This window comes from Candoia aspera, chromosome 1, assembly GCF_035149785.1.
Source record: "Candoia aspera isolate rCanAsp1 chromosome 1, rCanAsp1.hap2, whole genome shotgun sequence".
NCBI lineage: Eukaryota > Metazoa > Chordata > Lepidosauria > Squamata > Boidae > Candoia > Candoia aspera.
Genome location: NC_086153.1, coordinates 60,584,578 through 60,611,147, shown reverse-complemented (window position 1 = coordinate 60,611,147; position 26,570 = coordinate 60,584,578). Strand labels below are relative to the sequence as shown.

Sequence of the window (26,570 nt, the reverse complement as noted above, 5' to 3'; positions counted from 1 at the left end):
GGTCCTACAATGTGACCAATCTAACAGATGACCTAAAGACCTTATACAGAGTTGCTGGTGGTGAGGGGAAAGGAATCACATTTATTTTCACAGATAATGAGATAAAAGATGAGGCATTTCTCGAATATCTTAATAATCTGCTTTCTTCTGGAGAGGTTAGAATTTCAGATCACTAAAGATGTTGCTGTTATTATGCTGATTATTACACACTTAGCTTCTGGTTAAATATACCAATGAGCCTCAATTTGATTTAGACCCTGATACAATGATTCATAAAATAGCCCAATTTCACCTCTGAAGCACTTTGGAAGCTGCTCAGGTTTATTCAAAAACTAATTTTCATGTATTAGTTTGAAAATCTGAAACTTTGTTTGTTCATTGACAGTAATCTGAAGCATAAATTGGTATAACCTTTTTTTTTTCTGAAAAGAAATACATTTGGAAGCAATAGCCCTGTATAAGGAAATGAAACTTGACAAATACAATTTACAGCTTGGGAGTAAAAAGTGCACTTATCCCCCCCCCCTTTTTTTTGTCAGCAATTGTTATGAAAATTGTTATGAGATACAACATAGACCTCAGAGGTTCTCTATCTCAGTAGAGTATATTTGGCATACCTTGATATTATTCATTCATCATCTGATAAAGCCAATAACATTTCTAGAATGTTCACCATTTTAAAGTAGCTGTGAGCATCCGAAAGAATAAAATTCCAAATACAAAAGACAAAGTTCAGTGTTTGAATATCTGTGCTGGGTTATTTGCTGACATCACAATTTTTTATAAAATACATTGATGAACTTCAGTTACCTATGAATTATAAACTGGAGTGGATATCTTGGAATCTATAAATTAAAACCTCTGGTATTTTAATAATATCCATAACTGTTCTTTTTTTTGTAATTTTTGCTTTTTCTGATAAGATCTCCAATTTATTTCCTCGAGATGAACTGGATGAAATAACTCAAGGACTTATATCTGTAATGAAAAAAGAGCTGCCACGAGTTCCCCCAACTTTTGATAATCTTTATGAATATTTTATATCACGGTCAAAGAAAAACCTCCATGTTGTACTCTGCTTTTCTCCCGTGAGTTTTCTTTAAATAAAGTTTTTTAAAGTAACAGTTCCAAAGAAATCTTGATTATCCTGCAAGTTTAATTCTGAAGTTATTTTTGTGGGAACATTTCTATATACAGTTCACTACAGGTAGTCCTTGCTTAACAACCATCCATTCAGCGACTGTTCAAAATTATGATGGCGCTGAAAAAAATGGACTTATGACTGGTGCCTGAAGATACGGTCACTGCAGTGCCCCTGTGGTCACGTGATCAAAATTTGGGCGCTTGGCAGCCGGCCCGCACATGACCGCAGAGGCACTGCAATTCCCCCCATTCGCTTATCTTCCCCCTCCATCTATGCCCTTTGGGTCCCCTGCTGACCTGTGCTCTGCCACCCCAACTGACCTTGCCATCTTCTTGCTCCCGTTGCTGACAGGGCATGCCCAGCCTGGCTTCTGGGCTGGGATGAGCTGGCTTTGGCTGCGGAAAAAGAAAAAAAAATGGTAAAGGCAGCCCCTTTGCAAAGAGCTGCTGGGCATTGCTGAGCTAAGCTAGGCAGGATACAGAGTGGCCAAAACAGCAGAGATGGGGGAGAGATAGGTGGCTGGGGGGAGTTGGAGGTAGTCCCTTACCTTACTGAGGCTCAGGGCTAGGAATGGCTTGGATTGGGGCGGGTGCTCAGCTAATGACCAGTAAAATTCGCTTAACAACAGCAAGGGGAACTGCAAGGATTGCCGTCACAATCATGTGACATCTCACTTTATGACCGCATTGCTTAGCAACAGAAACTCTAGTCCCAATTACTGTCATTATGGGAGGACTACCTATATAAAATTGGGATATGCAGCCCAATTCCATGCATGCTACTTGGGAGTAAAGACCACTAAAGTTCAGGAGGACTTGCTTTCTTAGAGGTACAAGCAACGTTTCTGACCTACTCTCTTAATTTATTCACAGATCTAGATATACCATGGCCCATGGCATTTATATCTTATGGCAATACTCAACATAAATCTGCATTTTTAAAAAAATATTCACCTATAAACATTGTTAGAATAATGTTCCTAATATTCTGTTCCTCTCTTAAGTGATTTAATCATCAGTTACTGTTTGTTAGAATTAACAGCTTATATTCTAAAATAGGTGATATTAAAATACGAATGATTTCAATATCATAGGAACCTTTTTTCTCCTCTCTCCAATGAAGTTTTATGATATTACAGATCTTGTGCAGATTGATTCATATTTATGCTAAGCAATAATGTGATTTTCTTGGTATGTTATATGAACTCAGCTAATATGAATATCACTAGTGCTTTATGAATTAACATGTTGCTTATTGTGGTTAATCCACAGGTTTAACACAGTGTGTAAACCTAGACTGTGTGTGCACAGTCACAGCTTTTTCATACATGTAACAATTGCACTGGAAACTGTGTATAAGTCATGTAGCATACAAGGTTAATAAATCATCACCATCTTTTATATTTCCCATAAATACATTTTGTAGATATGTCACTTTATGTCTGTGTCTTATTTTTGCTAGGTTGGTGAGAAATTTCGTGCACGGTCTTTGAAGTTTCCTGGTCTTATATCTGGATGTACCATGGATTGGTTTACTCGGTGGCCCAAGGAAGCTCTTGTTGCTGTATCACAGTATTTTCTATCAGATTTTAATATTGTCTGTTCTCCTGAAGTTAAAGCACACGTGGTAGAAACTATGGGCATCTTTCATGATCTAGTTTCAGAAAGCTGTGACAATTATTTTCAAAGGTAGGGTTTGAACATATATAATTCTGTAATAACTGTTTTAAAAATAGATGGTTTTACTGTATATACATAAATATCATTTTCCCATTTAACCTAGTAATGATAGCATAGAATTATACATTTGAAATAATCTTGGAGGTCATCTAGTCCAACCCCCTGATCAGGGCAGGATCTACTATAGCATCTCTGATAGATGACTATCCCGCTTCTGTTTGAAGACCTCCAGTGAAAGAAAATTTGCCATGTCACATGGCAGTCTTTTCCACTCGTTGAGAGCTCGTACAGGAAGTTCTTCCTGATGGTGATTCTAAACAGCTTTCCTAATTTTGTTCTCATTTTGCTTTCTGGAGCAATAGAAACTAACTCCACTCCCTTTTCTATGTCACAGTCCGTCAGATTTTTGAAGACTGCTATCGTGTCTCCTCTTAGGCATCATTTCTGTAAGCTGAACATACCCAGATCCTTTAACCATTCCTCACCATCTTGATCATCCTTCTTTGAACTTGCCCCAATCTGTCACTGTCCTTTGAATTATAGTGCCAGAACTGGATGGATCTGGCCAGGGAAAAATAGTCTAGAAAAATTACTTCCCATGATGGGGAATATATGTTTCTTTCAATGAATCCCAAGAGAGCAGTTTGCCTTTTCAGTAGCGTCATCACACTTCTGGCTCATGTTTAACATGTGGTCAAGAAGAACACCTAGATCCCTTTCACATAATGCTACTACCACACCAGGTCCCCCCCACTATACTTGTGCCTTACACTTTTCTGACTTTACACTTTTCCTAGATGCTGAACTCTCTTGCTCCATCTTAAATTCCATCCTATTCATTTCAGTCCACTGCTCAAGCCTGTCTAGGACTTTCTGAATATTCTCTCAAGTATTAACAACCCCTCCTTGTCCTTTGTGTCCTTCCTGGACACTTTTTTTCCCTGCAAAATTTCAAGTCTTGGGATCCAACCTGCCTTCCCTTTGAGTTCATCAAAATCCACTCTTCTGAAGTCTAATATCTCAATCTGACTCTTCTCAGCTTTTCTCTCCTGGCTATCACAAATTCAAAGATAAGATGATGGCTGTCTACCAGTTTGCCAGTCACCTTTACTTCTTCAACCAATTCCTCCTTTTTGGTACAGATTTTAGGTTGATGATAGCAGACCCCCTTTTTCTTTCTTATGGCAAATTGTCAGATAAGTTGTCAGCATGAGAAAACAAGAACTTATTTGATGTCTGAGTCTTTCCAGAGTTAGATTCCAAGCAAATGTCAGGCTAATTGAAATTCCCCATTATGAATATTGCATGCACCTTTGAAAGAGTGGTCATCCACTGCAGAAAGGCCTTATCTGTATCTTCTGCCTGCCCAGGTGGTTTATAATAAACACCCACAATGTTTTTGTTTCCTTTTATTTTTACACAAATACAACAGGATTGGCTTGATATAATTTGTCAATGTATGTGCATGTATGTTTTCTTAAATTTATGTAAAATGTACCACCCCCATCTTTTTGGTTGCTTTTTTTTTTTTAGTGAGTCATAGCCTTCCAGAGCTACATGCCAATCCTGATTATCCTGGTCAAATTTCAGCAATCTCTAATTCACCCTGTTTACTTCCCATACTCTCTGCACTGATGTAGAAATATCTGAGGTTTTGAGTGACACCACCTACTGGCTTCTCTGTTAAAGTTTCCCACAAAACTCTGAGTCCCCATCTTGGCCTTCTGCTTCTTGCTTTGTATTCTGCTTTCTTGGCTACATCGCCATTTCTGGGCTTTCACCCACATCTCCCCTTGGTTCTAGTTTAACTTCCTCTTGATGTAGCTGGCAAGGCACCTGCCAAACATTTCCTTCCCAGTTTTCATAAGTTGTAACCCATTTCTTCCCAGGTGATAACTAGAAAGTGTTTGTGGGTAGCTGGTTCTAATATTCAGTATGTATATTTTGAAAATGAGAGTTAAATTCTTTTGTCAATAGATGTAAGTCCCACTGAGCTTAATGGGATTTAAGTTTAAGGATGCTTATATAGCATTATGCCATAAATATTTGAGACTTTGTTCAAATTCTTGCTTGAATTCTGATTTCCCTGAATTGATCCTCAGCTGTTGTTAGAGGTAATAGACGTGGCATATGGCTTTTAGTGACCTGGCATGGCTGCTGGCATGCTGATATGAGTCAGCAAATGGAGTGAAAAATGGGGAAGAGCTCAATTCCGGCCTTGAAGGGCAGCTGTGCTGTCAAGAGAGCTGATGTGCTGACCCTGCTGCTAGCCAGGGCTGTGGTGGGGAGATGTAGACACAGCAGTCCCATTGGTCCAGCCTGATATATAGGTGTTGGGGACTAGAGCCTTGGGGGGACACTCACCTCCTCAGTTGCTGGGGGACATGCTGCCAGTTCTGACTGAAAATTGGAGAGAGAGATAAGGAGAGAAGAGGAGAGAAAGAGAGGAAAGGAGAGTGAAAAGAAAAGTTGGAGAGTGAAGTTATGTGAGTGCAGAGCAGTTGTTGGTTCCTGGTTGGGAAGGGAGATGAAAGTTCCACAGGTGGCTTCCCTGGAAGAATGGAAGTGAAGACCCAGAGAGGTGATGTCTTCACCCAAGACTGGATGGAGGGATCCAGCTGGCTGCAGACAGCATCTTCACACAAGATCCAAGATGGGAAGGAGGGGATTGTCTGTCCTTGCTGAAGCCCTAGTCTCTGGGGAGGGCCTGGGCAGAAGACCCTGAGAGAGGTCCTTCCCCCAACAGAGAAGTAGTAGGTGCTCAGCTAAGCAGACCCAGGAGAAAGTCAAGCTGTGCTGAGGAAACTACAGTGAATCCAGCCTATTTTTTTTTTCTTTTCACTCTCTCTTGATAAGCCCAGAAATGGGTAAGGGAAATGGAGTGAAAAGGGGAGGAAGCAGGAAAGCTAGAGGGGGATAGTCTCGGGGGGGGGGGGGGAACTGAGGAGGATACCCGACAGCAGGTGAATGCTGGGACTGTTTTGTAAATACCTGCTGTAAATGATGTCACTGTATATAGAAAAAAAGTGTAAAAGCCTGCACTGCCTTGTTTTTCTGTGTCAATTGCCACCCTTGCAAAGCAAAATACACCTACAATTCAAAAACAACCCTGTCACCCTGTGACAGTTGATGAGATTTAACAGAAAATTATATATGACACCATTATTTTTTATTATTTTAGAGACTTAACTTCCTAAATCAATTTATATAACTGTAACTCATTTACATAAAAATTAAATTAATACCCTAGGTTGTATCATGAGGTTATTATAATAGTTAAGTGGCATTAAACTCAAGAAGTATCACTGTTGTACATTACAGATATCGGCGAAGAGCTCACGTCACCCCCAAATCGTATCTTTCTTTCATCAATGGCTACAAAGATGTCTATGCTGATAAGCTGGCCAACATTAACGAACAAGCTGAGCGTATGCATATAGGTAAGATAAGTGCAAGACAAAGGCCTTTTTATTTTCTCAACCCTTTTACAAAGTCATCATATATCTGTACATTCAGAAGTGAGCCTCAGTTGGACTTGTTTTCAAAAGTGTGTATAGGACCATAGCCTTCTCTACTAATTGATTTAAAATTGCAAATGGATTAGCTGTTTTGTTCCTATGATTATTTATTACATTGGGGGAGTTAATTATTATTCTTACTATTGTGATAATTAACTATCCTGGAAACAATTATCATTGAAAAGTGGGATATAAATCTGATAGATCAATCGATCAATAATCGATATAACATCTAATTGTGCATAATTATTGATTAATTATATGCCATCAAATTGGAGTTACATTTTAGTGACCATATCAATACATAGAGAACAAGATGACAACTAGCACAAGGTGCATGCACTCAATTACAGCAATGATGGATACACTATAGAAAGACCAGGTAGGGACAGATCATGTTGGAGAAAATCTATGTGGTTGCTGATTATGTGGTCCATAATCAGTCAAAGAAAGTGAATGAATAAAGATTGAATCACAAAACATGATGTAAAAAAACAGTGAATGGGTTAAGTGGATGGGGTCAAATTATGGTTAAATGGAGTTGATGAGATCCTCAAAAGCGGATCTCAAAAAGAGTTTGAACAAAAGGCACACTATGAAGTGCTATATAGTTGTGGTGAAATCAAGGATCATTTGTAAGGATAGAAAGATATGGAGTAATGTATTTGATGGCATTGGTGTTAAATAGATTTAGCTACTGGATAGTTACTTTCCTTTTTCTAATCTCCTACTTATTTTCTTTAGTTTACTTTTTCATACTCTTACTACTTTTTTGTACTCTACACTGTGTTGCTTACTCTGAAAAGGAATAGCAAAATAGATATAGATGGATTGATTTGTCTAGCTGTGCCCTCTGGAGATCTGACTTTACTGGCAAGTCCTAGTTCTGGACCCTTACCCATCTTTTTGTGGAAGATGTTGGCTTTTTATGTTCACAATATTGCCTTAATATGAAATAGTAGTCAAAATGACTTACCATACATCTTAATTTTGACCATTATTATAGGCCTTGCTAAGCTGATGGAGGCTAGTGAATCTGTTGCTAAACTCTCTCAGGACCTAGCAGTAAAAGAGAAAGAATTGGCTTTGGCATCTGTAAAAGCAGACAAAGTAAGTATAAGCATGCATTAGGACATTAAATACAAAAAAGTTGCTTGAGGATTTTTGTTTGTTTGTTTGGCCTGTGTTCTTAAGCAAATAGATCTGTTGGCACTTCCTGGATCAATCCGTAGTTATCCTCTAATTTTTCCCACTGCTCCAAAATGTGCATTTTAGAATCTGAAGTGGATGGAAGTATATTAAAGTCTAACACCATCTACTCATGTTGTTACTCTTCTTTATTTATTTATATATTTGTGGCAATTGATTGTATACTGTCTACTCCATAAACTCAAGGCACTTTACAACAGTTAAACTGAAAATAAAAATCACAATATCTAGCACCATATATAGTACATTATGTTAAGATCATAAACATCTAAAACACATAAAAGCAAACAGATGTCTAGCTATACAGTTACTGGTTAAACAAAATGGCTGTTTCGGCTTTCCAAAAGGCCAGTACAGTGAGGGCCATTACCTTATGTTCTTATATGTTCCACAATGTCATTGTAAGTTATTAATCTCTCTTTCAGTGATAACATAGTCCCTGTCCTCATCAAAAAGTCATGATAAGGCTTTTATTAAAGAATTTTAGAAAATAATTATTTGAGCCAGCTACTGCCAATATTTATTCCTCCATTCTTCTCAACTTTAGGCAGTGTTGAGTGATGCTGACTTTTTTGATTCTTTTCAAACTGACCTTTCAGATGGAGTCAGCCTTTGTTACCTTGTGTAATAGATAACTCTTTTTCAAAGGTGAGAGCCCAAGAAGCATCACTTGGGCTCAGTGATCATCCTGAATACATAAATCTTCATAGTGAAAATCTGGAGCTGCTTTCTGACCATACTTTTGTCCCCTGACTTGTATAGCTATATGCCCTTCCCCTCTGACTATGTGCTCAGCCTGTGTGCTCAGCAAACAAACATTTACATACATTCTCAGCCAGAAAACTACACAGCTCTACACAATCAGTTGAACAAATTTCCCCAAATCTCAGCAACTGTACACTTCCCCATTAAAAAGGCAGGGTTTGATGAAAGGTGGACACAGCATGACAAGCTGAGAGGAAAAAAAAAGTGATGTGTAGGAAATGGAAGCAAGGGCTGATAACAAAGGAGATGTACAAACTGGAAGCTTAAGTCAGTAAGGATGGAGTCAAGAAGGCTAAAGCTGAGAATGAGGCACATTGGCAAGGATTGCAAGTTATAAATAAAACATCTTTCCAGAATGTCCAAAATATGATTCAAGGCATCTGTTGATCTAGTGCATGGGGAAGGCGGAGAGGAATAAGAGGAAACATGGATAAGGAGGAAGTGCTTTGCACCTATCTTATCCCAGAAGAAGAAACCCTTTTTAACATACCTGAGGAAAGGAGGGGAACACAGGCCAGGATTGAACAAGGTACATTAAGAGCCCACCTTGCTACCTAAAAGAAAATGCAAGTCTCCACAGTGGATGAATTACAGTTTGGGATTTTATAATCTCAGTTATGATCTCAGAACCACTAACCATCAGAACTGCAATGTGTCCAGTAATGGGAACTGTAATAGCTCCAGTGTACTCAATGCTATGGAATATTGTGTCCAATTCTGGGCATAACACTTTAAAAGGGACATGTAGAAGTGAAAGCAGAAAGAGGATAGCTCTGAAGAAACTACCAGAACAATAAGGCATCTGGAAACCAAGTCCAGGTAAAAGGTGCTGAGTATGTTCAGCTTGCAAAGTAAAGACTGAGAGAGATATAGTGAACACTGAAAGATTGTTAAATGCAAGAGGAGGCAAACCTGTTCTTTGCTAAAACTGAGAGCAGGACAGGAACCAATGGGTTGAAATGTTCTTAAAAAACAGAAATTCAGTCTGAGTACAGTACTAGGAGGAAATTCCTTAGGGAAATTGCTGTTGAGTAGTAGACTGGTGGACATCTTGCTGGAGGTTTTCAAATGGAGGCTAAAGAGCCTCCTGTTGGAAATGGTTTAGCAGATGCCTGCATTAAATATCAGATTGAATTAGATGACATATAGAGTCCCTTCCAACCCCATCATACAATGTTATGATCTGACCCCCTGCTTTTTACCTTGGTTGGCTTCCTTGATTTATGTCTTTGTCTTTTTATCTGTGGCTTCAGTGTCACTGTCTGGTCCATGAGGCTTCCTGCCTGTAAATCTGGACACATTGCCTTATCTTGATTTTGCCTCCTAACTCTGCTAACTCCAGCAGAGACTTTTTTGAAGTTGAAAATGGATGGAAATGAAACCATTAGTGGACAGCTAGGACCACTGAATGGAGCAGAGCTTAACACAATGAAAGATGTGCACCGAAAAAGAATATTATCTAAACATAGCATTAATGAGCATGTTAGAGAAATATAGGTTATTGATCTTACACGCTTAGCCCACCCAGGCATAAAGAATTACACACTTAGACAAAGTAGGTTCAAAAGTAAGTAAAAGGAGACTTACTGATTTATTTGGTCCAGTTACATTCATTCAGAAGAAAAATGATGATTCTCATTCTTCTTTCTTTTCCCTAAACTGAATTGACCCTCAGCCCTCATTGCTGCTGAAGGCTGCATGGAGAAAGGGGGAATGGAGAAAGGAGCAGCCACATGGTGCTTCATTTCCAGGTGGTGGAAGAAGGAGGAAGAGAACAAAGGAATGTGGGAGGGTCAGCAAACAGCTTCCTCCAGAAACACATAGAGAATTTGCATCCTAGAGTGAACTCATTCACATGCTAATGAGGCATGCTGATTTGCTGGGACCTCCAACAGGGAAGAGTTCAGTCTTTTGGTTCACCTGAACCTCCTAGTATTTTTGAATCATTTTAAAATCAAATATCTGCAGTGTCACTAACTGATGAATAAATTACTGTTTTCTTTATTTTCGTTGTTCCTATAAACCATTTTTCCACTAGCCTGAGTGAAGAAAAAGAGGAAGAGTGGTTTTATGAACGTTTTCCTATTTAAAAAGTTTTTTTTTTCAGGCATTGCTTTCAATAATAAGAATAGGATATGCATTAATTAATTAATTGTGTTCAAGAACTACAGGCTTAAGTAGGCATTATTTTCTATCTGCTAAATGATCATATACTCCATGATTCTTCAGTAGGATCATCCATAGGCAATCCAGGAATCATTAAAACTTACCCTACTGACAGTGTGCTGAAAATGAAAGCAAATTCAGTACAATGTGTAAGCTGCCAAGTTCTTCCTCTTTCTGGAGCAGTATGCTTGGGGATAGAGAGGCAAGGAAGACTAGGGGTCTGTCCTGGCTAAGCCTGTTCCAAATGTCATTCAAGCTATAGCTTTGGCTTTTACCGTTCTAAATTTGAGATGTTTGCTATGTAAATGATGCTGCATACTTTTTAAAAATGTTATATTAGGTGCTGGCAGAAGTGACTGTAAGTGCTGAGGCTTCAGCTAAAGTGAAGAATGAAGTTCAAGGGGTAAAAGACAAAGCACAGAAGATTGTAGATGAAATTGACTCAGAGAAAGTGGTTGCCGAGGCAAAGCTGGAGGCAGCTAGACCAGCCTTAGAAGAAGCTGAAGCAGCTTTGAATGTGAGTGGTGGTTAGTGTTGCAAATGAAATAGTGGGTAAGCAGCTTGCATAATTCTGTGAATTTATGGTGCAAAACTAGGGAATATTATCTTAGTTTGAAACAGTTCTCATGAAAGCGTAAGTTATCTGCTAAGATACATCGTTTCAAAATTGTATTACCTTTTGCCAAATATTTATCTGAGAGGCCTATGGACCATCTTGACTATAACTGTTTTAATGGTTAGTAAAATTAGTGTCTATTTCAAATTCCTGATGTCCCTTTTGGTAGCTAAAATAGAAAAATGTGGAGGGATAAGGTTTCTTATCATTTATATAAAATATTACTTAGTCAATAAATTAACTTTTTTTCCCAGACCATCAAACCTGCAGACATTGCAACAGTTCGAAAACTTGCCAAGCCACCTCATCTGATCATGAGGATCATGGATTGTTGCCTATTGCTATTCCAAAAGAAAATTGACCCAGTTACCATGGATCCAGAAAGGCCTTGCCTAAGACCATCTTGGAGTGAATCACTGAAAGTAAGCAATATTTCCAGGCACTTTTAATATTTCTTTAAAAATCTGTGGCTGGAATATAACAGAGCCCTAGCACCAGTGTTGCAGAACGGGGACTCCTCAGTTTTTATAATTTGCCTTCTTTGGCCAAAAACATAATATACTACTGCAAAGAGTTCCTGACCCTCACAAACGTTTTGTTTTGTTTTTAAGGTTTAGCATCTACAACAAAAAAGCCTTATTTAATGAGAAGAATTTCCCTTCCCTTCCCTTCCTCTTGATCCATTTGATCCATATCTTCCATATACAGTAGTTGTTTTGAGACTTGATCCTCCTTTATTCTCTCTAAATGGCCAAACCACCTCAACATATTTTTTGTCTTTTCCTTTACTTTTGTATTCAATTCACATTCATTGCCCTCTCTCCTTTATGATCTTATCTTTTCTTAAGTAACAATTGCACAATGTCAGAAGCACAACCAAAGCTCACCTTTATCCCAAGTTCGTACATGCTATTTTATACAAGCTTGGATCTCTAATCTAGATTACTTTGCAAACTAACCTACTGCTGCCTTCATCCCACAAACCAGGAGGTACATGCAGCAAACTTTCACAATGATATAATTTCAAGATTCTCTCTCTCTTTCAATCTTTTTCATAACAGAGTAACATATAATCCAAGTAAAAAAAGTGGTATGAAAGCATAATTATGCCAGTGTGATTTGAATGTTACTTAAGTTTTTTAAGAAGGTAATCAACAGTAAACCATTTGGGTTAGTCACCTATTATATAATTAGTATCTCTCAAATGTCTTGGGTCCAATAACATTTTACACTCCATCTGTTTGCTTCCCCTGTTCCCTTAAGTCAATTCTTTAATTATTTATTTCAGCCAGTGTTCACAATTATAAAATCTCTTCCCCATCCCACCCCTCAGTTGTGGAGCTTGCTATTCCTCAAAGCCCCATATAATAAAATCACAAATAAATAAACTGAAAATGAGAATAGGTGTCTGAGTTGGCCAGAAAGAAATGTTTTGAAACATTCCATGTATTAAAATTTCTTACTCTACCATTTCAGTAAGGGAACCACTTAAAAATAGTGTCAATGTTTTGAGATTTTTTTTGAAGAGAGAAGAAATTTTTATTTAGAGAGGAAAAAACTGTTACATCTGGGAATGTGGTAAACATTAAATTTATAGATAATGATGCTTTGTGGGTTTTCCCCCCTGTTTTTTACAGCTAATGAGTGGACCATTTCTGCAGAGTCTCCAACAGTTTGCCAAGGATTCTATCAATGAAGAGACAGTTGAATTATTGCAGCCTTATTTTCAAATGGAAGATTATACTTTTGAGAATGGCAAAAAAGTCTGTGGTAATGTGGCAGGGCTACTTTCTTGGACACTGGCCATGGCAACATTTTACGGCATAAACAGAGATGTATTGCCTCTTAAGGTAAAAAAATACATGATTTCAATGCATTTCTAGTTAATGATAAGAAAACTATTACAGATTCTTAATATTATTTCTGTCTACACAGAATGACATTAAATCTCCCATCTACTTTTAGTTTCAGAGACTTTGTAACAAATATTTTAACTACCCTTGAAAAATTGATACATTTAATTAAATATAGTGACAAATTAAAATGAGTTCTTCAACTGCATACAGTGTTGCAACTAGTACTAATTAATTAAATGCAAAACCACTAAAATACACAATTTTGACGAAGACATAGTAGTGACTTCTGCTATGTGATATTATCAGTGATGCCTTCCCTCCCTCCCTATGGCTGTCCACAATTCTGGGTGGCTTACTACAGTTAAAACAAACAAGATAAAACCTTCCTCAATTAAAAATAGAAAATCTCAAGCTCAGTGGTGGGTTCATCCAATATCCTGGGCCAGTGTATGGCATGTAGTGCTTTATAGATGATAACCAGCACCTTGATACAAAGTAAATTTGCACCTGCACATGCAGATGTTGCTGCTGTCATCTCACAATTCCCCATTGGCTCAAAATGGCAGTAAGCTCAACACTTCAGTACAGTGAGCAAAACGGGCTAATATTTAATTTTAAAAATTAAAAATACTAGCTTCATTTCAAAAAGCCAAACACTGAAAGGATAGTCTAGGCTATATGACTAGCAGATATAGCTAGCTGCCAGATGGCCCAGTCATGGATCTCCTGTTTCATCATCAAATTGTCACCTTGGTTTTTCTTTACATGGAAGATAAGAATCAAAGGAGCATTTTCTGACATAGAACTGTTATTTGGATAGCACTTATTAGTTAACTACCTACTAAATTACTTAGTTAAGTATCAACATGCATCCCATCCCCCCTTTTAAAGAAAAAAGATAGGAAAAACGTATATGCAATGATTGACTGATTGATTATGTGCCATCAAGTTGTTTTCAGCTCCTAGTGACCACATAGATTTTCTCCATAACAATCTGTCCCTAACCTGATCTTTCATGTATTCCAATGGTGTACCCATCACAACTGTAACTGAGTCCATCCACCCTGCTGCTGGTCACCCGCTTTTTTTTCCTTCCACTTTTTACAGTATTAGAGCCTTTTCCAGATGGTTATGTCTTCACATGTGTCCAAAGGAAGATAATTTGAGCCTGTGTCGATGAAGATTCTCAGTCATCCAGGTGGAATTGTCTGTAGGTTGAGTCATGGCAACTGGATTTCTTTCTTTTAGGTAGAAACATTTCGCTGCTTGTCCAAGCAGCTTCTTCAGTCTGGGCAAAGGTTGGTAAGGGGACCCCATATATGCAGCCACCCTGGAAGACATATGGGGTCCCTTTACCAACCTTTGCCCAGACTGAAGAAGCTGCTTGGACAAGCAGTGAAATGTTTCTACCTAAAAGAAAGAAATCCTGTTGCTGTGACTCCACCTACAGATAATTTGAGGCTGGTCATTTGTGCCTTGAGTGAGAACTCTGGGTTGATTTGTTCAATGATCCATTTTTTATTTTCTTGGCTGTCCATGGTATTCTCAGGAGTCTTCTCCAATACCAAAGTTCAAATGTGTCAATACTCTTCCTATCCTATTTCTTCCAAGTCTAACTGACCTAAGACATAAAAATAATTTTTAGTAAACATACTGCTTCATTTTTCATTTTTAGGCTAATTTAGCAAAACAAGAAGGCCGCTTGAAAGTAGCCAATGCAGAATTAGGGAAGGCACAGTCATTGCTAGATGAGAAGCAGGCAGAACTGGACAAAGTGCAAGCCAAGTTTGATGAAGCTATGCAGGAGAAGATGGTAAACAAGATACAATTTCCAAATCACACATTCAGTATATTTTGTTATTACTTATCGTATGCATTTTTTCATTCTCGATTTAGGGGAAATGCTTGCTCAGTGAGATAATTCTGTGATGCTGATTGCTTAACTAGTCATTGCCCCTGCTTCCTCAGTTTTGAGGCAGGGAGGGGAACCAGTCAGTAGACATTGGCACTGCTTACATTTGCACTTCCACATCCATGCCATCAAGCTTCTGAGATGAGTATGGTACTGAAATGTCATTGTTGTTCAAGTTTGCACTCTAAACAGAATCCTTTAGGGGAGGCTATTGACCATCTGCCTGTTGATCTTGGTGCCTTCAAATGTCTGCCCCACCTGATTTAAATTCTCTTTTCAAATCTTTTAATCAGAGGCTGGCATGTTGCAAAGCAAAAAAAAAGAGAGAGAGAGAGAGAGAGAGTTTGGAATGTTGCAAAATAAAGCACATATCTAGTTATATCTTGACTCCCAAGAATGCTTCTAGGCCTCATGTAATTCCCATAGGCATTTTGGAAAGTAAAAATGGCAGGTGGTTGTAGATCAGTATTTTATTTGGAAGTGTACCTACCTAGCTGGGGAAAAAAAAAAGGAACTAAACATAATAGTATCCAGGCAGGCTTAAAGAATTAGCAAGGGACATCTATATCAGTTTACCTTCTAGTAAGTGGATGTTTTGTGATTAGCTGCTCTGGCAGCCAAGAGTCCTTGGGAGGAGGCAGTGTGTAAATAGCATGAATAAAATTCTGTGAATGAGCAAGTCTTTTGATTCCTTGATTATTGAAGTTCTGAGATTCAATAAAGTTCCTAAGCTATGCATACTCTGAATCGGATATGCCTAGTAAAAAAGTGGCAGTTTTTTATCTTCATCCCAAAATGTACAACTAGAACCTGTGACTTAAATGTTGGGGTTGACATATGCTTTTTTTCAAGATGCATGCTTTAAAAATACGTTTTAAACTATCATAGTTCTTGGGATGAACACTTGAAAAGTGTAATAATGACATATTTTCAAATTTCAGGACCTCTTGAATGATGCTGAAATGTGCAGGAGAAAGATGCAGGCTGCCTCTGCCCTTATTGATGGCTTGAGTGGAGAGAAAATCCGGTGGACTCAACAAAGTAAAGAGTTCCGAGCCCAGATAAATAGGTATGGTATATGAACAATTGTTGTTTATTCGTTTAGTCGCTTCCGACTCTTCGTGACTTCATGGACCAGCCCACGCCAGAGCTTCCTGTCGGTCGTCAGCACCCCCAGCTCCCCCAGGGACGGGTCCGTCACCTCTAGAATATCATCCATCCACCTTGCCCTTGGTCGGCCCCTCTTCCTTTTGCCTTCCACTCTCCCTAGCATCAGCATCTTCTCCAGGGTGTCCTGTCTTCTCATTATGTGGCCAAAGTATTTCAGTTTTGCCTTTAATATCATTCCCTCAAGTGAGCAGTCTGGCTTTATTTCCTGGAGGATGGACTGGTTGGATCTTCTTGCAGTCCAAGGCACTCTCAGAATTTTCCTCCAACACCACAGTTCAAAAGCATCGATCTTCCTTCTCTCAGCCTTCCTTATGGTCCAGCTCTCGCAGCCATATGTTACTACAGGGAACACCATTGCTTTAACTATGCGGGCCTTTGTTGTCAGTGTGATGTCTCTGCTCTTAACTATTTTATCGAGATTTGTCATTGCTCTTCTTCCAAGGATTAAGCGTTTTCTGATTTCCTGATTGCAGTCAGCATCTGCAGTAATCTTCGCACCTAGGAATACAAAGTCTTTCACTGCTTCTACATTTTCTCCCTCTATTTGCCAGTTATCAATCAAGCTGGTTGCCATAATCTTGGTTTTTTTGAGGTTTAGCTGCAAACCAGCTTTTGCACTTTCTTCTTTCACCTTCATCATAAGGCTCCTCAGTTCCTCTTCACTTTCAGCCATCAAAGTGGTATCATCTGCATATCTGAGATTGTTAATGTTTCTTCCAGAGATTTTAACTCCAGCCTTGGATTCCTCAAGGCCAGCTTGTCGCATGATGTGTTCTGCATACAAGTTGAAAAGGTAGGGTGAGAGTATACAGCCCTGCCGTACTCCTTTCCCAATCTTAAACCAGTCTGTTGTTCCGTGGTCTGTTCTTACTGTTGCTACTTGGTCGTTATACAGATTCTTCAGGAGGCATACAAGATGACTTGGTATCCCCATACCACTAAGAACTTGCCACAATTTGTTATGGTCCACACAGTCAAAGGCTTTAGAATAGTCAATAAAACAGAAATAGATGTTTTTCTGAAACTCCCTGGCTTTTTCCATTATCCAGCGGATATTGGCAATTTGGTCTCTAGTTCCTCTGCCTTTTCTAAACCCAGCTTGTACATCTGGCAATTCTCGCTCCATGAACTGCTGAAGTCTACCTTGCAGGATCTTGAGCATTACCTTACTGGCATGTGAAATGAGTGCCACTGTTCGATAGTTTGAACATTCTTTAGTGTTTCCCTTTTTTGGTATGGGGATATAAGTTGATTTTTTCCAGTCTGATGGCCATTCTTGTGTTTTCCAAATTTGCTGGCATATAGCATGCATTACCTTGACAGCATCATCTTGCAAGATTTTGAACAGTTCAGCTGGGATGCCGTCGTCTCCTGTTGCCTTGTTATTAGCAATGCTTCTTAAGGCCCACTCAACCTCACTCTTCAGGATGTCTGGCTCTAGCTCACCGACCACACCGTCAAAGCTATCCCCGATATTGTTATCCTTCCTATACAGGTTTTCTGTATATTCTTGCCACCTTTTCTTGATCTCTTCTTCTTCTGTTAGGTCCTTGCCATCTTTGTTTTTGATCATACCCATTTTTGCCTGGAATTTACCTCCAATGTTTCTAATTTTCTGGAAGAGGTCTCTTGTCCTTCCTATTCTATTGTCTTCTTCCACTTCCGCGCATTGCTTGTTTAAAAATAATTCCTTATCTCTTCTGGCTAACCTCTGGAATTTTGCATTTAATTGGGCATATCTCCCCCTATCACTGTTGCCTTTTGCTTTCCTTCTTTCTTGGGCTACTTCTAGTGTCTCAGCAGACAGCCATTTTGCCTTCTTGGTTTTTTCTTTCTTTGGGATGTATTTTGTTGCCGCCTCCTGAACAATGCTGCCAACTTCTGTCCAGAGTTCTTCCGGGACCCTATCTACTAAGTCCAGTCCCTTAAATCGATTCTTCACCTCCACTGCATATTCCTTAGGAATATTAGTGAGCTCATATCTAGCTGATCTGTGGGTCTTCCCTAATCTCTTTAGTCTGATCCTAAATCGTGCAAGAAGAAGTTCGTGATCTGAACTACAGTCAGCTCCAGGCCTTGTTTTTACCGACTGTACAGATGTCCGCCACCTTTGGCTGCAAAGGATGTAATCAATCTGATTTCGGTGTTGTCCATCTGGTGAAGTCCATGTATAAAGCCGTCTCTTAGGTTGTTGGAAGAGAGTGTTTGTTATGCAGAGTGAATTGTCTTGGCAAAATTCTATCAGCCTGTGTCCTGCTTCGTTTTGTTCTCCCAGGCCATACTTACCTGTAATTCGAGGTGTCATTTGACTGCCCACCTTAGCATTCCAGTCTCCTGTGATGAAAATAACATCTCTTTTAGGCGTGTTGTCCAGTAGGTGCTGCAGATCCTCATAGAACTGCTCTACTTCAGCTTCTTCAGCATTTGTGGTTGGGGCGTATATTTGGATCACTGTGATGTTAGATGGCTTGCCCTGAATTCGAATTGAGATCATTCTGTCGTTTTTTGGGTTGTATCCAAGCACTGCTTTAGCCACTTTACTATTAATTATGAAGGCTACTCCATTTCTTCTGTGGTCCTCTTGTCCGCAGTAGTAGATCTGGTGGTCATTTGATGTGAAGTGGCCCATTCCAGTCCATTTCAGTTCACTGACGCCCAGAATGTCTATCTTTAATCTTGACATCTCACCAATAACCACATCCAATTTGCCCTGGCTCATAGATCTTACATTCCAGGTTCCGATGGTGTGTTGATCCTTAGAACATCGGATTCGCCGTTTACCACCAGCACCGTCGGCCGCTAGCCGTCCTTTCGGCTTTGAGCTAGCTGCGTCATCACGTCTGGGGCTAGTTGAGCTCATCCTCTGTTCCTCCCCAGTAGCATTTTGACCATCTTCCGACCTGGGGGTCTCATCTTCCGATGGTATACCGACATATCTCTGGTTGTACTGATCCATTTAGTTTTCACGGCAAGAATACTGAGGTGGGTTGCCATTACCTTCCCCAGGGATCGCATTTAGTCTGACCTCTCTGTCATGACCTTCCCGTCTTGGGTGGCCCTTCACGGTTTAGCTCATGGCATCATTGAGGTGCTCAAGCTCCAGCACCACGACAAGGTAACGATCCTTTGCTGAAGATATATGAACAATACAGTAATAGTATTCATTTTAAAATAATATAAAGCAGTCATAGGAAAATGGAGTTGAATGTCTCTCTTCAATCCATATAGCTATAACTCTGTCCTTTTTGTTATTTCATCATAGTGTTTATTGTTTAAAATAATTAGAAATAGATAACTTTCTGCTTGATGGATAACAATGTAATTTTGAGTGTATGTGACTCGCTCCCTTCTTATGATGGAGACCTAGGTATGTGAGCCAAAATTGGGACCTGCAAATTTGCCTTCATTCCTCTGATTTTTACATCTCTCCCTAGTTTAAATCAGAGCTACTGATATCCAAGGTTATACCAGAAATGGTGCTGCTTCTTCACTGTCCTGAGTTCCATTTAATCAGCTCACTGAAGCAAGTGGTTATTGCAAGTAGGAGCCTTGTTCACTTTAGCAGTCAATCACACACATTTTGAAAGAGCTATAAACTTCCCACTTTAAACCTGAGAAGTAAACTATGTATCAAACTGATTTTTTCCCTTCCTTTCAATCATGCCATCACTTGTATAAGTGTTTTTTTTCCCTGAATGAGCTTTCTTAAATGGATAAAAAATGCACCTTAATGAAAGACTCCATGATTTTTCCTAGGCTTGTGGGAGATGTATTACTTTGCACAGGCTTCCTTTCCTATTGTGGCCCTTTTAATCAGATATTCAGGAACCTTTTGCTTAAAGACTTATGGGAGATGGAGATGAAATTACGAAAAATCCCTTTTACTGAAAATCTGAATCTCATTTCAATGTTGGTAGATCCTCCTACGGTAGGTCTTCAATTCTGTTAATTTTTTATTGATCAGGTTTTTATTCCTATTTATCATTTAACTATGCAGTTGAATAAATATATTAACAGATGTTAGTGGCTTGATAAATGCCTTCTCACTAATTCTGTCACAGTAGGTATGTAATGAATGTGTTATTCAATCTATTAAGTTCGATTCATACATGATATTAGTAGAAATCCCTTTAATGGCAAGTAGCACACAGAACAGTGAAAAAGTTGTGAACAAAAGTTCCTATGTTTTCCCCAAGTTAAATGACCCAATCAGTACAAGCCCCCTCCCTCTCTCAGGCATGCAGCCCCCCTCTTTATGCCAGTCAGCTCAACTCCACGCAGATGTCTCCGACAGCTCGGTAGCTTGACCTCAGATACCAGAGATAGTCCAAACAAGACGTTTTCACACTCTTGGCATGTGCCCCCTCCCAACTTTACCGACCCCAAGTCCCAAAATGTGTTAAGTCCATTCAGGCATGCGAGTCCAATCAGATGTTCTGGGAACATCTGATCGGGGAGCACGACAGGTGATATCACCTGGCTGACTTTGTCTGGGTATAGGGGCTCAGCAAAGTAACCGCTTGGGTAGAAGTACTCCAGGGAAAATCGGAGCTCTAAACTAGAGTGAGAAGTTGAAGAATTGCACATACATAGAGACATGTTAGGAAAATAGCAACAGAATCTTCACTGCAGTCAAAAATTGTATTTAAGTGATCCTGGGCTGCCTCTGGGGATGAGGATGGTGTGAGAACACTGTTACATTACCAAGGAGACAGTGTTACAATGAAAGAAATCCAAACCTGTGTGGCTGAAAAATCTAATATGCTTTCCTTAGTCAGCAGTGGGGATGCTGTGGGTGTTTGCTTTTTGGAAGGGCCAGGCAGTTTTTAGGGGGAGAGTATAGTAAAAAATATATCAATGTGTGTTGGGAAATAGGTAGGGGTGCATATATGGTACTGAGTACATAAACCACTCTTCTCTAACCTAGTCACTTCCAGACATGTTGAGACTGCAATCTCTGCAATGGGCTGGCATTCACTGTCATTTCACAATTGAATGATGGTGGCAGTGGAGTGTACTGGGGAACCAGGATTCCAGAAGTGAAACAAAAGAACTTACTGCTCTTACTGTTTGATTCAATTTTCTTTTCTTTTCTTATTCATCTTATGTCTTCTTCTACATATCTAGATTGGTGAGTGGAACCTGCAAGGGCTTCCAGGAGATGAACTCTCAGTTCAAAATGGCATCATTGTGACAAAAGCCACCAGATATCCACTTTTGATAGATCCACAGACCCAAGGGAAAACATGGATTAAACAGAAAGAAAAGGACAATGAATTACAAGTAAGTGTTGCGAAGTTTTAATTTTCCCTTCAAGGTCTCTGTAGGTTTATGATTACATACCAAGAGGAGAGTCATGGCATTACAGGGGCCAGAACGTATGAATAGCCCAACCAGAGTGCACTAAATAAATAATAAAATAAATACAGTATGTCACACTGAAATCTGATGAAATGATGGTACTTCTTCCCTCACATCTGTGTGTGATTGTTTATTAAGTTAAGACTCTCCTCTTTGGCAGGTATGGGATTCCATTTGATTTTTCAGGTACTGTACTACCCCCTTCTTATATTTGCTTGGTATCTTACAGAAAGGATCTCTTACTCATTTAATAAAAACAAGATAATTCTACTCAGACCCTTCCAAGGCAAAGGCTTGTGGTCTTCACAGAATTTTGCCAGCTATTTTGTCAACCTGAAAAGTCCTTAGATGATCTATGATGGTACCTGAATAGGCTTTACAAGTTGCTGACCTAACGTCACTGACCTTAGGAAACAGAAACATTAAAAAGTTGCTTAGGTTCTGGTTCAGATTTCTCAGTCATAAGTGGATATCTCTAAATCCCAGTTCCTGGTATTCAGAATGGGAAAAATAGCAACTTGCCTTCAAACATTTTCATAAAGTAAAACATAAAATGAAATTTAGAGAGTTGTGTAATCCTATATAGTGTATATCCCCATAGAAGTAGCCTGAATTCACTGAGATTTACTTCCAATTAAGCAGGCACAGGATCTCAAGAACTTTAACAGTACTCTAAAAATAAATGAAAATAAATACTTTGGTCAACTACATTGTCTTTTTTTTTTTAAATGAACTATTTTTACTCCTAAGGTGACAACTCTGAATCATAAATATTTTCGTACACACCTAGAGGATGCCCTCTCTCTGGGTAGGCCACTTTTAATAGAGGATATCAGGGAAGAATTGGATCCTGCCCTTGATAATATATTAGAAAAGAACTTCATTAAATCAGGAACCTCTTTCAAGGTTAGCTACACTATGTGTTATATTGTGTTTGTTGTTTAAATATATGATAAATGTTCTTGGACAATTAAAGTCCAAGTTACAGTTAAAGGAATTCTATAATCAAACAATGGAATTTCACCTTCATTACATGACCAGTTTCTTCAATCTCCAAAGAACAGAAAGGTTAGAAATTTCCTTGGCAAGAGACTGTTTGTTTCTGAACCTCTGGGGAAAAAGTTCTTATTTTTCTTCCCACTCCCTTTCCAATGCTTCATTGGAAGCCTTTCCCCCACTTACCTGCTACAAGGAGAGAAACATTTTATTAGATAATAGTAGTGGCATTTCAGAGATTGTTTTTACAAATTACTAGGCCTTTGTGAGGCGGGCTTGACTCTCCTTGACACATTGCTTTGTTCTGCAGTTTGCCTTACTGAGGTAAAGAAGTAGCATGATTTGCCTCAACAAAGCACTCAGCATCCCACCCCAGACTGGCATTTCCAATAGCAGGAGGTTTCTTTCCATGCTCAGAAATCATTTTGGCCAGTACTGGAGGAGGCAAAGCATAGCAGTGTGGCTACTTCACTTTGCTTTGCTTCACTGCTGAAGCAAAAAGGGGGTGTTACTTTGCAAAGCAGGTTTAATGGGATGCTTCATCCAAGTCTTCATCCAAGTTAAGCCACCACTTTAAAGATCTGAAGCAACCATTATGGGTTTAAATGATGTTGATTCTGGTCCAGACATATCTGTGTTGGAAAGCTAGAATGGTAGCTTTGATTTAGCATATCCATTACTGGTCCCATTTTTCCCAGCATGATGCCATTCCACATGTCTACCAATTTTCCTAGCATAGTTGATAGGTATCAAATTGAACTTCTCGGCAAGCTACCTCTTTATGCAATCACTGTGCTTCAGGCCTTATACTTAGGTTTCTCATGGAAAATGGTGGGCAATTGTTCCCCCAATTTTCACAAATTTACCATCAAATTATGGCAACAGGGAAGAGAGGGGGATGTTCATAGCCTGCAAATAAGGAATTCGGAAGCTGCATGTAATCCATGAGTCCAACGTTTGCCACCCCTGAAATAAATCAATGGCAAAAGCACAACAATGCTTTCCCTTCTATTTTCTTTAAATGTTACTAAGGAATAAATTACCAGTTGAATTTGTACCATAGAACTGAAAGGTACACCATGAAGAATGAATGAACTAGAATACAGTCAGAAATCTGAAATGTACTAAAGCAAGTATATTGCCATTCTTACATGGTTAGTTTCCTTGACTTTCACTTGTGTTGCAGTACTTCCTCTATAATTAAACATTGGGAGGAGTGGGAGAGAGGCTCAAATGTTTTCCATTTTTTAATGGAAAATAAGATGAGGACAAAAATCATATTTGATTAGATAAAATTATTTGTTGTACTCAACTCAGTTAAGAAAACTGTGCATGAAGAATTGTGATGTTAAAAATACCTTGAACTGTATGAATTTCACATACTTTCCTGAACAATATTTTTTCAGTTATTAACTGTATTGGTAACAATGCAATAAAACAAGATTTGAATTTTTATTTAGGTGAAAGTTGGCGATAAAGAAATAGATATCATGAGTACATTTAAACTTTATATTACTACAAAATTGCCCAATCCTGCCTTTACTCCTGAGATTAATGCTAAAACATCAGTAATTGATTTTACTGTTACAATGAAAGGACTTGAAAATCAGTTATTGAAGAGAGTAATTCTCACAGAGAAACAGGTAAGATAACCAATAACCATAAGCTGTTATACATAATGAAACAATGATACTTCACTGAAGCTTAAATATTGATTCCAGAATTGTGTTCTGCAGTTCATTAGCAGGCAAGGTGAATTTAAGATGATGGATGGATGGATAGGAATGGATTTTGGAACGAAGAAAAGATAAATGGGCAAAGGCTGTAGGATAGGAAAGGGAACAGATTTGGACACAAGGGGTTAGAACTTTATTTTCCTTACTCTTCCTCCCCCAAATTGAATTACATTATTAAGTTGAGGTAATTCCAAAGACCTTCCCTCCAAAGTGACATCAGTCAGCTCAATGGGAGGCATCTCATCAAGCTGTCAAGAGTGCTTTGGAACAACCTTTCTTCATTCTCAGGAGTGAGTATTTTTAAGCACACTCTCCTAGGGAAAGGTGAGGAACAGCTAAGGCGAAGCCTAACTTGCAGTTACTCAGAATGAACTTATTGCAAGCAAGATTCACTGAGAGGATAAGAAGATTTGGAAGAGAAGGAGAGATCTTGTTTGAGGCCTGGCGGGCTGTCTTAGAGGGCTAACTTAATCCCAGAAATTGAATGTTTTCAAACTCTGTGTGATGTCTACAGCAGGAATAAAAGTATTCCTAGCCCAAACAAAGCTGCTTCAGTGATGGGAGAGCACATTAACCCCTTGTTTTTATTAGGAAACCAATGAATGCATGATACTGCACTCTAAAATCCTTTGGCGGGGAGATGGGTGGTGATAAAATTCGAAAGATAGATAAATAAAATGTTTATTCTATAGAAAGAAACTATAGGTAACCCCTACCTCTAGTTCAAGTATGCTCATTTCAGCATATTTTTAAAATTAAATAAAACCATTTTAAAAAATCCAAAGGCTTTTAATATGATAATATTTAATACTTCTGTTATGCTGTTTTGGAGCCTTTTAATCCATTTTTGATTCACTGTTTTTTATTTTAATTTTTTGTGTGTTTAAATTTGCCACATATAAATATTACTATTTGCATCATATTTTAGCTGTTATGCATGCTCAAAGTTTTTAGACTGATTCTAAACTGGGAAAATATTTGTTTTGAATGACTCATATGTGTGTGCATATTCATATAATAAAAATAGAAAAAAAATATAAAATATGCGTACATATAATTAAATAATTGTAAAATAAGCAATATGTTTTTTACTACCTTCTGGGCAAACCTACATGTTCAGCAGCAAGTATACAATATTTATTTATTCATCACATTTCTTCACTGCCCATCTCTGCAAGCAATGAATCCTGTTGTGGTCTTTACTACTGCACAATGCAGCAATGAAAGAACAAGGGCAGATGCATTTGCATGAGAAAAACAGCAGGTAGAAAGGGAAGATTAACACTTGCCCTCCGTGTTCTTTTCCTCTGCAGTCCATTTCAAAGCTATTTCCCTAAGAAGGTCTTTTAAGTCATATTTGCTGGTCTCCTTGGAAAAGTTGCTTAAGGAGTGATCTGCAGAGGAAGAGTGATGCACCTCGGTAACACTTCTACGGTGCACAAACTGTTAAACATAAAGTAGCTGAATGAATAGTTTCCCCATTTACAGGCTAGGATATAGAAGAGGATCTTCAAATGTAAATGGATTTGAAAGTTGCATGCATAAATTATTTAGGTTTTAAAATGGTGAAGATTACTGCAGCAATCTCTTTAGAGAGTTAAACACGGAGAAAGCTAAACTTGCACATTTGGGTAGATTATGTTGTAGGCAGCTGCAGTTTCATAAGACAGCAGGAATATAAAGAAGACTGCCATGGATTTCCATAGGAATAGGTTTGTGAGATCTGTCAAAACCATTTATACTATGGGATAAATAGCTGCTGATTTCTCTGTAACTAAGGTCTACTTTCCTCTGATTAAAAAGATCACCAAAATCCCATATGTTTATGAGAGATGCTCCTGAAAGTTTGTAAAATGCACCTGCATCAAAGAAATCTATGTAATGGTGAATATCATCAGTGAAAATTGTGCTACTATAATTTCCAGATAAATCCTTTAAATAGCAAATAGAGAAACCACATGCAAGCGCTTTGTAAATTTGGGGAATTCATGAATATAAACTAACTGACATTTAATTAAATATTCATTGTATTTTTTTACAAGTCCACTAAAAAAATTATGTACAAAAATATTTTCCTAAGAAGACAAACAGTAAATCAGATTTAAACTAATTATCATCCCCAGCTTTTTAATGCAAAACTGAAGAAGTTAACAAATCTGTGTTCTGATATTTAATGTAGGAACTAGAAGCAGAAAGAATTAAACTCATGGAAGATGTAACTTATAATAAGCGGAAAATGAAAGAACTAGAAGATAATCTCCTTTATAAATTAACGACAACTAAAGGTATTGAATTAATGTTTATTTCACTGTTATTTATATAAATAATGTAGACATATTTTTCTAGTGTATCATAATAAAAGGCATAGCTCTAACTTAGGGCTTATTAGACCATTAATCTGAATCTAGACTGTCCCTCCGAAATTCTCTACTGTATTTGAAA

At 38.4% G+C, this 26,570-nt stretch overlaps 1 protein-coding gene across 1 annotated transcript in view; it reads left to right on the top strand.

The window, feature by feature from the left end:
• DNAH8 (dynein axonemal heavy chain 8) overlaps positions 1–26,570 on the top strand; it is a 167,049-nt gene that overhangs the window by 109,313 nt on the left and 31,166 nt on the right. Inside the window, exons 60-74 of the mRNA XM_063290292.1 lie at positions 2–155; positions 924–1,088; positions 2,606–2,832; positions 6,145–6,263; positions 7,348–7,451; positions 10,822–10,998; positions 11,352–11,519; positions 12,735–12,947; positions 14,629–14,766; positions 15,807–15,934; positions 19,792–19,963; positions 21,163–21,318; positions 22,147–22,302; positions 23,853–24,035; positions 26,308–26,413. Of these exons, the coding sequence (XP_063146362.1) occupies positions 2–155; positions 924–1,088; positions 2,606–2,832; positions 6,145–6,263; positions 7,348–7,451; positions 10,822–10,998; positions 11,352–11,519; positions 12,735–12,947; positions 14,629–14,766; positions 15,807–15,934; positions 19,792–19,963; positions 21,163–21,318; positions 22,147–22,302; positions 23,853–24,035; positions 26,308–26,413 (2,366 nt within the window). The remainder of the gene's footprint in view (position 1; positions 156–923; positions 1,089–2,605; positions 2,833–6,144; positions 6,264–7,347; positions 7,452–10,821; positions 10,999–11,351; positions 11,520–12,734; positions 12,948–14,628; positions 14,767–15,806; positions 15,935–19,791; positions 19,964–21,162; positions 21,319–22,146; positions 22,303–23,852; positions 24,036–26,307; positions 26,414–26,570) is intronic.